The 16,075-nt window shown below is 49.2% G+C and overlaps 1 protein-coding gene across 1 annotated transcript; it reads right to left on the bottom strand.

Moving 5' to 3' along the window:
* Nucleotides 1-11,566: 11,566 nt before the first annotated feature.
* On the bottom strand, nt 11,567-14,192 carry BO86DRAFT_312294 (zinc metalloproteinase family protein; the record flags this gene model as incomplete). The annotated part of the gene is made up of 5 exons (XM_025667945.1): nt 11,567-11,663; nt 11,735-11,867; nt 11,915-13,655; nt 13,724-13,819; nt 13,881-14,192. The coding sequence occupies 5 exons, from the start codon at nt 14,190-14,192 to the stop codon at nt 11,567-11,569; spliced, it is 2,379 nt and encodes a 792-aa protein (XP_025528046.1).
* Nucleotides 14,193-16,075: the final 1,883 nt, after the last annotated feature.

The raw sequence follows: 16,075 nt of genomic DNA, 5'->3' as shown, positions 1-16,075 counted from the left end.
GCTAGCTGCCACATGCCGCAGCGCATGGTACAAAGTGAGTAACTGCCGTTAGTGGTAGCAGTCGTGGATTCTCTTAGTAGCACACATTCAAGGTTACTGGCGGTACCAAACCTACTCTGGCAACCATAAATTAAGTATCCTCCGGTGGACTTTCGTGCGCACTACGTACCCACAAGGCGATGGAGCTTGCATGGAGCCCCCAAGCTATGAAGATTACCGGTAGGATCACGTCAATCCCAGGCGCTTTCGATGTTGCTGGAAAGCGATAGAACACCAAAGACATTTGGAGGATCGCGTTCGGGGCAGTATGCCCGTTCCGATTCTATCCCAGGTCGGGATCAGGGCCAAGAAACCACCCAGAGAGTGGGCACCCTCCGCCTAAACAAATTCATGAGTGTACCGAGACTTCGGAGAGAGAGATACCTAGAAATATCTTCATTTTTCCTACTGCACTGCTTGCTCCCAGTGCCCCTCCTCCTCCACCCCGGAGGAACCCCATTTCCAGCCTCCGTTCTTGCCCGTTACAGTGGGGAGCGGAGCCGATAACTCAATGGAGAGTCGAAAGGAGAGCGAAAAGCCGAGCTACTGCCTAAGTAGGCAGGTATACGGCCTAGACTGACCTCTCTTGAAAAGCTAGGTACCGATCTTCAATCATAATCTTAGAAAACGGCCGTGGGCTAGAGGGTACGAGCGCGACTATAAGGTCAAAATAGAAGGGGGAAAAAAGGTTAGAAGCGTTCCACTGAACATCTATTTCCGATTCAACCAACGATGAGAGCATATCAAATCGGAGACACCTTAGCTATGATCGGTCTCACAATCTGCATCCACTACAAGCCGAATGACTCGTGGCGAGAGTCCCGATGCTGCGAGGGATGAGCAGATTCGTCCGAACGAGCAGTAGTAAGACAGAGCCTGCTGGAAAAGGCATCACGTTATTGGTTGGCAATCCAGACGACTCCGAGTGGTGGAGGAAAATGAGTTCCTTATAGAGAGGAGTAAGGTAAGGCCGGGTGGATAAACACCCCAATTGTAAGGTTTGTCTTGATCAAGTGAAACGTCCGACCTCGCCTAGGATCCATGATGGAGAGGTCGATGGAGTCGGATCTGGACCGGGAGCTTAATTCTGTTGTGCACGGGGTCAAACATTGAACCATATTCTAACTAAACCGTATCCTGCGGATAGGTGATGGCTATGACACAATGCTTCGACCCTAGAAGCACAGACATCTGGTGGTACTATACTTCCATACGTTTGCCTGTTTTCTGCAGCTAACCTTTTTTTTTCTGTTGCTTATTTACTGTTTCCTTCTTTCGAAAGCATGCTGCAACTCAATTTTAATTCTGCATGCCCTCCTGACTTGACATGAATGCAGAACATTGATAACCCACCACCCTTTCCTCCCTCACGGGGTCGATTTTCTGATACTGTAACATAACTGTGTACGGCATCGAGAGTGGATTGTATGGGGATTGTAAGTGCGGTTTAGGCTTTCTAACGGTCTGGATTGCTTGGAGTCGGAACCCGCCAATCAGCGATATGAGAAAGAGCGCTTCCGGGTCGGTCACATCGGACGGATCTCCCCAGATTGAAGCTTATTGCATGAGAGAGTGTGTATTGTGATAGAAAAGGTGTATTGAATATGACAGTACGGGAAGTATTTGACGAGGTACGGTAGTACGACGTACAGTAGGTACAGTACTACTAGGTAACTAAGGGCCGTAGCCGGTACTTAGACAGCTGGTAGACCAGACCCAGCTGGGTTAGTCCCCGCAGTGGTACTTTTGAGTGCGATGGGTTAGAGCCTGTACGAAAGGTCCGACACCCGTACCTAGACGGGCGGGTGCCCGTGGATGGGCTCGGATCCATGGATGATGGAGGTCCACGGTCCACGGTACTTACTTTGAACTGTTTCCTCGTCTAGGACTCTAGGCGAGCAGGCAACATTACGTCATTTGTCTGTGCTTGCGTGCCGCATCCGCCCTTTGGTGTCTCTCGCTAAGTTAGATCTAGGTACTAAGACCGAAGAAGCATCAGAGTGGTTCATTATTGCCGTTCCAGCTGACAAGTTTGACGGAAGGAATAAGGGGAAAGGGAAAGGAAATGATAGTCGGACGGACCGATTAAATGTATTGCTTAGTGTGATCAAATCTATTTAAACAAGTGATCTTATTCGTTGGACTTTTGATCCGATTCAAGGGGAGGGATTGACTGCCCCGGTCGGCCAGCCCATTGATGGCCTATCAAAGCCAGGTATCCGCTCAGGGCGGGAGAGCCCCGGATCAGTTACATCATAGGGAGCCTTCAAATTTATGAATATGAATAGGGCACGGTGTACAGTATGTGTACAGTAGCTACCTCCCAGCTACTCAGTAGAACGGCAAATAGTTCCTTAATCCTCCGTAGCCGAGTACATACTCAGTACATACTCATACATTCTACTGAGTACAGGTACATAGTATCACCTACATATCTGTATGTGGTTAGACTCTCAGACTGTCGCCCCTCGGAATTGTAATGCCTATGGCATATGAAAGGGATGGAATTAGCTGATCCACTATCTGGAGCATGACATTCAGCCCGAGTATTATTGTCATTTGTTTACCCGACAGGCTATGCCCTAACAAACTGCCTTACTGTATGTACATACACAGTAGTTCGCGAACTCGGTCGCGACACAAATCTCGGTCTACTAATCGGCAATGCAAGCCATTCATCCCCCCTTCCGGGTGCGTGTTGATGCGCAGACTCTTTTTCCCCAAACAGAGATCACAGACAGACTTATGTACATATTCAACGTCTTCAAGCAGCAATTGGACCAGGGTCCTGATCCTTCCAGAGCAGCCGCTCGTCAACTATAGTAAATGTTTCAATGCTGATCTGACTGCTCGTCTCCATCTGGGGTACTAGGTTCGTCGGACGGAACTGCTCAGATCCAAACCCCTATCATACCACTCGGATCATATACGTGGGGAAGAGTGAGGCGGGATCGCATCATATTACAGCCGAGATCGACTTGACTTACACTCTTGCTAGGCTATGTAGCAATGTAGACAACTCATTGGATTCCTGCGCCTTTCATAGAAACTCTCGCTGTCGGAATGCAAGTCTTCCTTGGAAGAGGCCGATGGTCGCTGTGATATATATGTTTTTTTTCCCGACCGGCAAAGCGAAGCGACAATCGGATTGATAAACTCGCACATTATACAGATATATTCACATACAACGGGCATCAGCAAAGCAAGTGAGCGCGCAGGGAGCCTCACTTACTGCGTCGCGTGCGACAGGCAACTGGAAATGTCTCGACAGTTCCCTAGGCACCACGGGGATAGGTATACGTATACGGCATGCTCGATACCTTGGAAAAGAAGCAGAGGTAGCAGTAAGGTATATGTCTGACCCATACACACCAGGCTGGACATTTGATTGTTACTGGCCGTCTGCCCTACCGGAAATCTCCCTCGCCCTCACACTCCTTCAGTCGAGGTGCAGTTCGGGGAGGCTTGGCCGGAATCGGCGTGTATGTGTGTGTTTGTGTGTCTGATGATGGATGTCCCATTCGAAGAAGGGGATCATAGGTTTGACCTGAAGGGGTGCAGCGTACCGCACTAATTGCGGTAGGAACTCCGTACAGTACATAGAGTACCTTTAACTACTCATACTACATACTCAGTAGTAAGTGCATGTTGTATGGAAAACTACTAGGTAAGGTACAGATCTCGAGTGAAACAGGAACAGAAATCTCGAGACAAGCCAAGCAAGAGGGGAAGAGAATTGGAAGAGAAACGGTTCATCCACATCCACCCGCTATTGTCTGCAGTCAGACAGCCGTGCGACTAATGGAGTACCATATCCACACCCAGACACACGCACACATTCCCACAGCACACACACACACACCCATTAGACTGGACCGTCTCTTCATAATAAGCATGAACTCAATGACATCATTTTCAGCCCAAGCTAGCCATTACTTAATGTCGGGGAGTACTGGAAGGCGAACAACGATCCCGGCGCACCGGGTGGGGTACGCGCAAAGGGTCCATCTCATTCGCTGAACAAAGAGCCGTATGGAACTCCATTCTCCGTAGGTAGGATTTTGGCTAATATATGGAGTATGACAGTGAATCATACCTACCGTTCCTCTGTCGAGCAATGATCTGATCCAGATCCCAACTCCCCAGTGGACTCCTCCCAAAATAGCTAGCCAAACTTATTTGGGAGAGTTATCGCTTTGCAACCCGCATATATTATCCGGGTCCAGACAACGTACGTCCGTGGCCCGAAAACTACTTCCGTAACTATTCCCTGAACGTAGACAGAATGTGCGTTTCAATCCCATCCACAATCATAAATGGAATTGTGGTATCCTATGGGGAAAGGGAAAGGGGGAGGGAAATTGCTTTTTTACTCACCGCACCGACAAAAAAGAAAAGAAAAGAAAAGAAAACTGCTAGCACAGTGCTAGAGGATGGATGAAAAAAAAGGGTACCTTTTTTACGGTACTCAATCCATTTTCATTGTCTTTCGTTCTCGAAAGCTGACTGAACTGACTCGAGCAGAGTGACAAGAATCATATGTTCTCGCTCAGGTAGGCAAGTAAGCCAGCCAGCCCAGATAAGACAACTCAATCTGGAAGTACCCTCGCCACCCCCGGTCGCGCGCATCCCCAAATAAAAAGGAAAGAAGATTAAGTAAACTGACTAGCTTAATTACCACTGACAAAGCGCCGGTAGTTAAACAACCGGTTCATCTCCCGCTGCAGCGAACCCCGGGGAGAAGGGTGGGAAGACGCGGTTGCATTAATGAGCGCATGAGATACATTGAATCCTTTCGCACTGATTCCCCTTATATCTGATGCCATTATGAATATGATCCCTCCTCCTTCTGATGCATTTCCTTCCCATGATTCGTTCAGACTAGATAATTCGCAAATAACTAGCTAAAGCAATCAACAGGTGTGAAGTTAGTCATGGTTAGTCAGACCTCACATCCACTACCTAACCACCGACTATCTCCGGCCACGAGATTTGAACTCTTTGAGAACGATGCGATTACCTTCGACATCCACGAATGGTCATCAACCAGAACAGTTCCGGGAGAAGAATGGAGGTTGGTACCTTACTAATCCACTCCCTCCATGATCCACAATGATAATGTCAAAATCATCTTCTTCCTCGACCCGCCAATCCAATCGCTTTTCTCATCTGCTTCTCGAAACTGATCTCCAGAGGCACACCGGATCGTATTGAGGATACGATATACAGATGCTTAGGAGTTTTACTTTTCAGCTGAGCTAGTGAAGCTGTTGCCTACTGACTCGACACCATCCGACACACACTCACACATCTTTACCTACCTGAACCCTGCGCCCGCGTCCATCCCTTCCATCGATCCCATCCGGCATCTATCCATCCTCCAGAGTTCAATTTTTTTTATCCATCTACCCATCCATCCATCCCATCCCATCCTACCCGACCATCCATCCCATCTCCCCGTCCCGCCTAGCGCAACCGCATCTCTACCTCGTAAGGCTTTGACCTGTTTCCCGCGATCGAATAACAAATCATAGTGCACTGCCCGCCTCTCTGCCGTGTCGGACGGCAGAGAAATAAAGTACACTACAATACACGCAACGAGGATTTCTGTCGCGTTGTCATTATTGCGGCGGGGAAAAAGTCAGGTCCAGGGAAAGAAGATCGCAAGCAGGGATGACAAGCCTCATAGATGTGCCCATCGCGCAGAGCCGTATGCTCTGCAATCCTCTCCTTCAAAGGAAATGAACATTAATCGCTTTGCCCCATTTCCCACAAAGAAACAGAATATCTCCTAAAAAAAAATAACAAGGATGGAGCAGCCCTCCTGCACTTGAATGGAAGAAAAGCATGTAGGATTTTTACCGAAATCGGAAAACCAAAACAACCAGCACCTCATGCGCCTCTTCCATTATCGATCCCCGCGCGCGTGCATTCGAAGGAGGGGTTGTCGTGTTACCAAACGTTGCGCCCTTTTTCTTTTCCTTTTTGACCTTCTTTGACATTTTTTTTTTTGAAACATTTGACATCTGACACCTTCGAAACCATAAAAAAAAGCTTCTGAGAAGCGGGGGAAAAGGAAGAGGGGGAATGCGATGCCGGGGGAGAGAGGGGGGAAGGGAGATAGTTACCGGGGTAGCAGCTTCAATGGAAACTAGATGAAGCAGCTACTACAGTAATTACTCGAGACTATGCGTACTCACGAAGAAGAGAACATGATTGCGAGACGAGGAGGAAAGAGCTGGGACGAAGGTAGGAAAATATATCCAATCCAACCCGATCCTCTTCCCCATCAGAGAAAGAAGAGATAGAACATAGAAAAGAAAGGTCGAGGGTGGTTTTTGCTGGTGGGTTTCGTTTGGGGTGTCCTAAATAGGTTCTCCCGGTATCCCGGCCGCGGTCGCGCGCAGCCGCGTGTAGGCGTATGTGCTTATATGTGTGTGTGTGCGTGTGTCTTATCATGAGTCGTGGGAGTCGGGGAGGGTGGTGGACTGCAGATTGTTGTGTCAGTTAAGGTGCAGTGCGTGGTGACAGGTACGATGAAAACAAATTGATATGCGGGATCTACAGATTGGTGGTGGTGGTGGTGGTGGCTTGCCGCTTTGCTTCCCTCCCCGCCCCTCCTTCCTCACCTAAGGTCCACGGTAAGGAACGGAGATGCCTAATGCTATCTAGCTTGGCTTGGGATTCTTTGCCCGGTGCATCTACCCTCTCCCCCCTCCCCCCTCCTCGCGAAACACCGTTTGAGTATCACTAAGATGAACTCTATACGGATGGGGATAATTCCGAGGGGGCGAGGGAGGGATGTAGTGGTGGTCGGTTGGGATTGGGACGGGAAGAGGGGATTATCTTCGCCTCATTAGAATGAAGTGTTGAAATCACCTGTCCTATTCTTGAAAGAATGAGGGGGCAATGTGCTGAATTCTGTTCTAAGGCGTACGTACAGTACCCTTCCGCGGAGAAAAAGTCCAGGACAACAGATAGGTAAGCTCTACATACAGTACATATGGCGTTGTATGTTGTGGGCGATTTCCGCTCGTCTGTGTTGTCATTGCTTCTGGAAAGAGGTATGCTATGCGAGGAGAAGGGGGGGGGCGATAATCGACGGAGTATATCGAGCCATGGTTGAACAATTACGCAGAGTACTTCTGTCGGGAGGCAGAAGCAATTGGTTTCAGTGGGTAGCTTTCAGCAGCAGCAGCAGTGCTATGTACTGTACGGAGTATTCATAAAAACTTACACTTCGACTAACTTAGCACATGTTCAATCTCTCTTTGACTTTTCATCGACTCCACTGCAATTAAGTCTAAGTAAGCTACCTGTCTTGTCCCTTTGGGGCAACAGCCTTTTTTTTGGGGGGGCCATTTGTTTATCGGCAAGACAGCGCTTACTAACCACCTAATTGCTTACTAAGAGACTCAGCCCTCTGCTCGAGGCTAAACAATTCCACTGTCATACAGCATGCTCGTCGTAACTACTCATAGTAGTTACACCTTTTCCCAACATCAATGATATCATAGGAGAAACCCACATTTTGCAGATCAAGATAAATTTATTAAAAAGTGGGAAAAAAAATCAAATCATCTTGACACCGGAGCGACAAGACCACAAAAACGACCAAAAATAATTTCCACTGTGGCGTTTGATAGTAACCGAACTAGCGTTGTTGTCTTTTGCCCCTGGGAGTGACCATTCCGGTTTTCTTTTTCCTGCTTGGCGCTTTTTGCTACTACTCATACAAGTAAACAAAATTTCTGGTGTATCACTCAGTATCTTTGTGTTGTGTGGGTGTGTGTGGGTGTGTGTTTCATGCTCTGGTGGTGGATTCCGCGGCCTTGTATTTTTGTTCGTGTATGTCCCTTGCGTGGAATGGATATGGAATCTACTTCATAAACTAGATAGATTATGGTCTTCCATATCGACAGTCATATAGAAGTTCAACCAGCCCAACCGCCCACCCAGTGTCTGTCATCGTCTAGCTTATCTTTCGACTCAAACATTTGATCGGGACAAGGAAAGATTGTGTACCCATGAATAGATTACTATCGATGCAATAGACAGTAAGTTATTGTCTGAAACATTGTACCGGTATGTACATACATACAGTACCTTTTCCGTGCGAGAAGGGCAGAAACGGGAAGTAAAGTAATATCTGTACGGTACTATTGCTTTCTTCCTCCCCCGATCTCCATTTCCCCCCCATCTCGACACACGGACGTAGCTTACCAGAGTGTCGGGTCGGGGGAGGAGGGGTGTAGGGCTTCCCGTTTGAATCGGATTTCCATCTCTATTCACCAGCCTGGGTGCAGTATTGTATGTCTGTATTCGTTATCCATACAATGTCACAGAGAGAAATAAATTCATCTATGAGCTAGTTGGATAAGATAGTAGGTAGCTTTCGCAAGGTACTTGACCTAGATTACTGACTGGTATCCATTCCCTAGATTGAAACTAGTCAGGTTGTTCATATAGTTCAAAATTCTCGATAAGAGTTATATTATCAGACTTTACGTGGTGGGTTCCTCTGTATATCATCTTATGATTCTCTCAGCAATTTTCTACATATCCTGGCCTCGAAATACTATGTAGAAATACAGGTGAGTGGTAATTCCGGCCATAAAGTCAAGTGCGGTATATCTCAGTCTCATCCTATTCATTGCAACCCACAATATCCAATACTCACGTCTACCAACACCATCAGCCTACAATCCCCCCCCCCAAAAGTACCAACAATGCGAAGATAGCCGGGGTAAACAATATCATACACACCCATACCCCAACCCATAGAACACTGTCCAACCCGTCCACGGCGCTACCTCAGACCCAGGAACCCCGGTACCACCCACCAGCATGGCCAGCACAAATCTAGGTACCGTAACATCGAAGCCCCGAAGAAGCTTCTCATCCCTGAGTGGCTGACAGGAAAAGACCCCCGAGGGAGATAAGATTGGACGGAGGAACCAGACAACGACCAGTGGTAGCTACCTACAGGAGTAGGAACCTTAGGGTTCAAACCGTGAAGTCATCTACTGTACACCACCCCCGCGGGAATCCTCAACACCAAGCCCGTGAACAGTGGTAACTTGAAGTTACTGTAGTATCCTCATCATCACTCCCAGATTCCCAATCAGACGTGTGGGATGATAGATCCGTTCCGTCCTTCTTGTTGGAACGTGGGTTACCACGATTCACATCGACAAAAATATAGCATATGGCTTACTCTAGAAGTCGACATCGGGATCACTTCCTCCCCTTCCTCCCCCAAGATCTTTCCCATTCCAACCCCAATCCCAAGGAACCAGTACACTCTCGCACAGCACACAAAACCCAGAGATCAGAAACCCACGGGGAGGGGGGGGAGTAAGTGAAGGTGATCCTTCGGAAGCGAGCCCGAAAGTCAGAAAGCCAGGCAGGCAGATGACAACTACCCAGGATCTACTTCCAGTCCAGTCCTCCTGCCTCGTCCAGCAACACATAGACAACAACCCACTGGATTAGGTAACATCACCAGCAAGAAACAAACCCCTCCATACCCCCGCTCCCATTCCCATCTCCATCTCCATCTCCATTCCCGTTCCCCTTCTTTCCTTCACGCAGCTGACATCCGGAACCGAGGGTTGAGTATCCGTAGCCGTACCCAGAGTCGAGATTTAGAGCCCCCAACGCTAACGCTGAGATTGGATACGGGGAGGGGAATGGGGAGGGAGTTCAGATGAAGAGGAAGTACTGTACTGTACAGTAAGTACTATGTAGGAGGGGAAACTTGGAAAGATGGGTACTGGACCTGACCGTTGACTACCGGTAGTGGTGGCTGGCGATCACAAGGTAAGGCTGCGTGCAGTTTGTTTGCTTTTCACTAGTACATCGCTGCAGCCATCCCATCAGCCACCTCATTCCTTTCCCACCAGGTGGTCAAAGTACTGTACTACCTCCGTATACCCCCCGTACAGATGTAGACATCCCCGATCCCTGCCAAGTGCCAGCCAGTCTTCAATGGGGCCCCGAGTGAACATGCCCGCCGGCGTACTCCGCACAGTGAGTGAGTGTATGTACATGGACATGTACATGTATGTACCCTCCATCGAACATCACGCTGTCATTTATCATCTTCGATACAAAGCGGAGCCAAGCAAAGCCGAGCCTAGCCTGCAAAGCAAAGTTACAAAATCCCGCAAAGACACACTAACTATGGCATAGAATCCCCTCTCGCCACCTGCTGCTCTCCCACCCAAGGTGCCTACAGCTCCAGCCGTGGCAAGTAGCCTAGCCTCCTATGATACACTGTGACACCCCACTGGAAGAAGAAAAGGGAAGGAGCTACCTTGAGCCCTTAGCCCCCCTGAGGTACTCGTCGTCACGGTAAGGCCGAGGGTTGGGGTGGGGGTGCGCAGCTAAGTCCAGTCCAGTCCAGTCGAGCCCTCATCATGTATGGAACGAACGGAAGCTTGCACCAACTGTAGTATAGAGTTTCCTCACGCAGAAAGTGAAAGATCCCGAGAATACATTTCCCCCAAACAAGAGTTTGAGGGCCCCGGGACGAGTCGGAATTATCATCTCGTGGTCGTTGATGTTGCACGATTCTCCCCGAGGAGATACTGGAGGCACGTTACTGGGTGAGAGAGCCAATGAATGCATAGATAGGTACGGTAAACTGGGACTGCTACTTATTCAGGGAGGTCGACTTCCTTTCTGTGATACTGCTCATCAAGTGGATGCTCGTGTTGCTGCTCGTGCATAATGGCGATAGCGAGACCACCAAGTCATTGACGCAAGACATTCGGTCAGGCCAAGCAACAAGTGGACTGGACGCTGTAACATCTACAATACTTTACATCGAGCAACCTGGAAAATAGCAAATATGTGATTATCTATGAGCCCTCAGGCCAACGTCAATTATGTTCTCCTAACAGGTATGTCCCAATTTCAACACCCATGATGTTAAGGCCTGCTTTTCTCATGGGATACCTCGTCTCCGCGTACTGGCGTACAATAGCCCAGTAACCTCCTCCCACCCAAGGTAGGCAGCAGGACACTAACAACAAAGAAAACTCAATCAAGGCCGCAGAAACTCCTGGGCGCCGCCCAATGTCGACCCCACAACGCAATAAGAAAACATAAAGGCACCGCGTCTGAAGATCTGCGCCTCTACATGCACAGATATAATGCAACATGCAACATGGGGCTGGAGTATGCATTAGAACTCGGATAGTGCCACTTGCGGGATCAACATGGGCCACCGCCTCGGGTATTTAGTTAGCAGATCAATTTGCAAGCACATCCTGACACAAATGAAGAAGGGTGAAGAAAAGACGCATTCAAATGGGTATCCTGCGTTGTTCATCGAACTGAAGGCGTGAAAGAAATGTATTCGGAGGAGCAACAATTGCTCATAATCGAGACACGGAGCCGGCGATTAGGGATTGCGTCGGTCGGTCGCAGAGAGCCAACTGCCCTTCCTCTCGGGTAGCCTGGGCCCGCAAATCCAAGTAAGGGAATGTGAGAAATCTCATGGTCATCACACAATGTCGGATCAGTGCATGATGACCAGTGAGAATCCGTCGATCCAGGACCCACTGGAGCCCGTAATTCCGGCGATTTTGTATCCCAAAGGAGGTATTAAAGTGTGTCTAAAGACAACTTGTCAGCCCAAAGCATTGCAATGAAAAGCGAAGATTTCACGCGAAAAAGCTATTCTTACCCTGAGCCTCCCTGGGCATTTCCGAACATGCCAGATTTCCTCCCTTGACTGGTCAAGATCTCAATGGCATCAATCCAGTGGCCGGCCCGAATATAAAAACCGAGCAAAATCTCCCCCCTCCGAGTGTCTAATTCTGCCATTAGTGCCTGTCTACTAGGTGAGACACGGGAGACAGCTTACCGAGCACGAAATCATCACCGCCAGGCTTCCCTTCCCTGTTGCCAAAGAGCTGACTCGTAGCATCCTCATAGAAGAATTCAAGGCCATTTACTGCCGCGCCGTGATAGATTCGGACCGATGTCAAGAGCTTGGTCGAGATAAAGGCACAATCCAACAACACCTGCTCGGGCTGGCTTCCTTCCAATTGAGAGAGCCCTAATTGTCTACCCTTGTAGCCGGTATGGCTCTTGGGTAGCTTCACTAGGGATAATTTCGATTTCAGGGTACTGATCGAGTCCACGGTGTGACTGCCAAGAGCTCCAGAGTAGATAATCATTTTGACGCTCTTCTTCTTCTCCTTATCGTTACCGAAGACGCGTTGACGCAGTTCAGTCTCTGTGACGGTGATCTGCCTTGGAAGCCCGTTGCTACTGGACTCACTGTTCATATACTCGATAAAGTTGTGGCAAACATTGTCTCCTTCGGGATAGAGTTCGATGAACGCGATTCCAGATGGAGCCGTGAGAACGATTTTGCCGTTTTCGACGGGCCAAACCTGAATGCTGTCATCGGAGCCTGTAGGAGCATCGCTGGGCAATCGGAAACAGGGGTGGAACCGGAACCGCAGAACGTCAAGTCGATGCCAGCCACATTCATCCTGTGGCAAGCACAATTTAAGACCTTGAGTCTTCGTTCGGGTGGAAAAGGGCTCGCGTGTGAGGAAAGACCGGTTGAGACGGACATAGTCCCGAAGCATGATGCCCGACTCCTGGTGCGGACACCCGAAGAGGTGACCGACCTCATGAAGATGCGCTCCAATACCGATGTTGGCAGCTTCCCAGCTGGATCCAGCCTCTCCGCAATCATTAGCTACACAGTCGGTGTTAGTTCTGGTGCAATCGGTGAAGGCATCCACAACTTCTTCCAAATTAGACGGGTAGCTGTGAAGGCTATGGGAGCCGAAGATCGCTAACTTGAGGTCTCCGGAGTCCGAGCCCAGGGCGGCATGGCCAGTGATCACTTGAGAGCCCGTGTCCCAGTGTGAGTCGAGAAGCAACACGGAGACATACTGCTTCTGGCCTGGCTGAAGGTGAAAGTAGTCTCTCACGGCATCTCTCGCGATTCGGAATAACTCATCCTTCTGAGTAGCCGAGCCGTTCTGCTGCGCGATGTTGAGGTCCCGGAGTTCCGCGACTGTCTTCTCGGTGCGAACAACGTGGATTTTCGCCTCATTTCGCATTTGGCCAGTAGTTGCATCGCGACGACTTGACGTACCCAATTGCCACTCGTCCTCGAGCCGGAAGCAGCGCCGTCCAAGGTTGTTGCGGTACATTTGTTCCCCAGTGAATGCTTGCCACAGGTATGCTGCCATCCGATACTTTTGCATAGCGGTCTCGAGGCCATTTCCATCCCGTTGTTGTTTCTCTGGAGGGCTGTCGAAGGTACCGTCTGAGTCCTTTCCGAGCAGTATCACCAACTGCAAAGGCGGGGCATTGACTAGTGGGAGATAATTGATGCAAATCCAGGATGAATGAACCGATTGGTGAGAGCTACCGGACGAATGCTTGCTCGACACAAATTCGAAGCGCAGTCGATTGGGACCGGGTACTAGATGCACCAATGTCTTGAAGTGTGAAGAAGTGACAGGCCATGAGGTCGACGGAAAGCTATCTTGGTGATGGTAGACAGTGACAGTTCCGTCCAGCGGATGCTGTCGCGGATCCCCAACCTGACCGTAAACAAGCAGCACCTTGTGGTGCACCTATGAATAGTCCCCGGAAAGTCAGCTCCTGAACCCACTCACGATCCATCAGAGGCCATATCACTTACCCAGGAGTTTTCGGAGACAGATATGATGCGGGGGGCGTAAGGGGAAGAAGGAGTGGGCGACCGTCCTACTCCATTCACAGACATAGTACTACCAAACTGATAGTAAACCCAGACCATCAGCAATAACTCTAGTTCGCGCAGATCTGAGATCACATACATAGGCGCTGTTCCGCTGAGAAGAAGAAGAAGTAGTGAGGGGGCCCGGTCGTTGTGGCGGCACGGCAAGGGGTGAGATTGCGCTGGGTGTGCTGCTGCTCTCGCTCAGCGACGGAAGGTTGGGAGAAGACAAGGTAGGCTTGATCGAGGAAGGTGGGGTGAGGGAGCTGGATGAAGCTGTTTCAAGCGTTGACGACGATTGCCCCGAAGTTACATCGCCATTAGACTGGGATTCGGTCGATTTAGTCTCCGGCGACTTAGTGGTAGTGAAGCTAGCCTTCGAGCGTCGGCGTAGCGTCTTGAATAACGGCATGGTGGACGATATTGGCTTGGCTGTTGCTGAACCAAGAGGGTCGAGAGACTAAAAAGAGGGCGAGGAAGTATACTGGGAAGGGAAAGAGAGGCTGAGCGGCGCTGGCCTGTCTGTCTCTTCTGCTTCAATGCTTTGTTTAGGGGAGGTGTTTTCTTCTGCGACCACCCAATATGAAATTTCGAGATTCGCTTGGAAAAAACGAGCGACTGTCAATTTCCAAAGCTGATGTGCTGTCGTCAGACTGAGTACAATTGCTGGGTTTCCTGCGTGGGCTAACACGCTGCTGCTCTGCGCTGTTCGGTAATGGTCCCGACAACAAGCCAGGGAAAAAGCAACCGTTTGCGGTTGCGAATGATCAACGACTGGAACAAGCACCCCGCAATCACCGGAATTTCTGGAAGTTCAATGGTACTTCACCGACTGACAGTTGGTAGGGAGAATGATTAAACAAGCGAGAGACAAGAAGGAGAGAAAGAGAGCAAGAAGGAAAAGAAGAAACGAGAGGAGATAGGACCAACAATGGGGTCAACTAGAATGAAATCATTAGCCAAGTCAAAGGCGGGGAGGGGGAAAGATTAGAGAAGCTGAGAAAAGAGGGAAAAACTAGGAACAAGAGGCAAACAGAGGCTGGCTTGACCAAGGAAGGAGGGACTTCTGGTGTAAAGGAGGGCCAACAGAAAATAATAATAATAATAATAATAATATGATTATCAGTAAAACAGAAAATAAAAAAATAAATGTGGAACAATTGAGAAAATAAGGGTAAAAATAAAAGTAGTAGGGAAAATTGGGTGATAATACAACGAATGGAAGGTTGCTGCTATCTCTTTCTCTCACGCTCGCTCTCTCTTGCTCTCTCTTTTTCCTGGGTTTCTTGGGGGGTAGAAACTAAGGAGAATGGGACAGACAGTATTGACGGGATACTAGTACTCCGCAGTACGACTATGAAGAAAAGAGATTGGAAGTGAGAGAAGTGGAAAGCCGGATGGGGTCGATTAGTGCCTGGAACTAAAACTAAAGAGAACAATCGCCAGCCATTGTGCTAGTCAGTTATGTCATTGGTATGTGAGACACGCAAAGTGCTGAACAAAACAAGCAAAATCAGCCAAACAGGAAGAAAAAAAAAAGAACTTAGGAAAACAAAGAGCTGCAACGGCCAATCTCCTCCCGGGTTATCTGAATCAACTCCCGGTCAGAGCCAGATCCCATTCCCTTTCCGTTACCACGGCTAAAAGCTTGTTCGACTTTGGTTTGGACTTGCTGTCTCCGTCTGTTTCACCTCGACAATGCTATCCCGAGTTCCACGCTGCAGAATTGCAGAGAACCACAGACCCTTGAGCCCTGGTGGTGAGCCCTTCTGCCCCGGTGGTCCCTGAATGCAAGCCAATAGCGACCGAGACCGAGAAGTTCCCCTGGCAATGGGTACAAGGTCCAGAATCCCGATGAAAGGAGAACAATAGACCGTCAGAAATAGCAATACTAATCACAAGTGAACTGCTGCCATCGGCGATTAAGGTGGGGGGGGGGGAGTAGGAGGAGAAGGAGGGGAGGGGCCACAGCCAAGCTGCAGCCAGAGGGGGCTCGTTGCGAATAGACAAGGGTGTGTTACGTAGGCTGGATGCCACTGGCCAACAGGGGGCAGGAACAGAAGCGCAGAAAGAATGGTCAAGAACGTGAGATAGTGGTCTCTACCAGACTAAACTACGGTGGACTAACCACTCGCTGTCGTCCTAGCATCACCGTCTCACCATCCCGGCTCGGTGGAGCCTAGCTAGACGATCGTCTGCTATATTTGTCTTTCGGTCTTATCCTCAGCCTCTTACTGCAGTTCCGTGGTAGCAAAAAGCAAACTGCTGCTATCTTACCGTTCCGAGAATCGATAT

This window comes from Aspergillus japonicus, assembly GCF_003184785.1.
Source record: "Aspergillus japonicus CBS 114.51 unplaced genomic scaffold BO86scaffold_22, whole genome shotgun sequence".
NCBI lineage: Eukaryota > Fungi > Ascomycota > Eurotiomycetes > Eurotiales > Aspergillaceae > Aspergillus > Aspergillus japonicus.
This window is presented reverse-complemented; position numbering and strand designations above follow the sequence as displayed.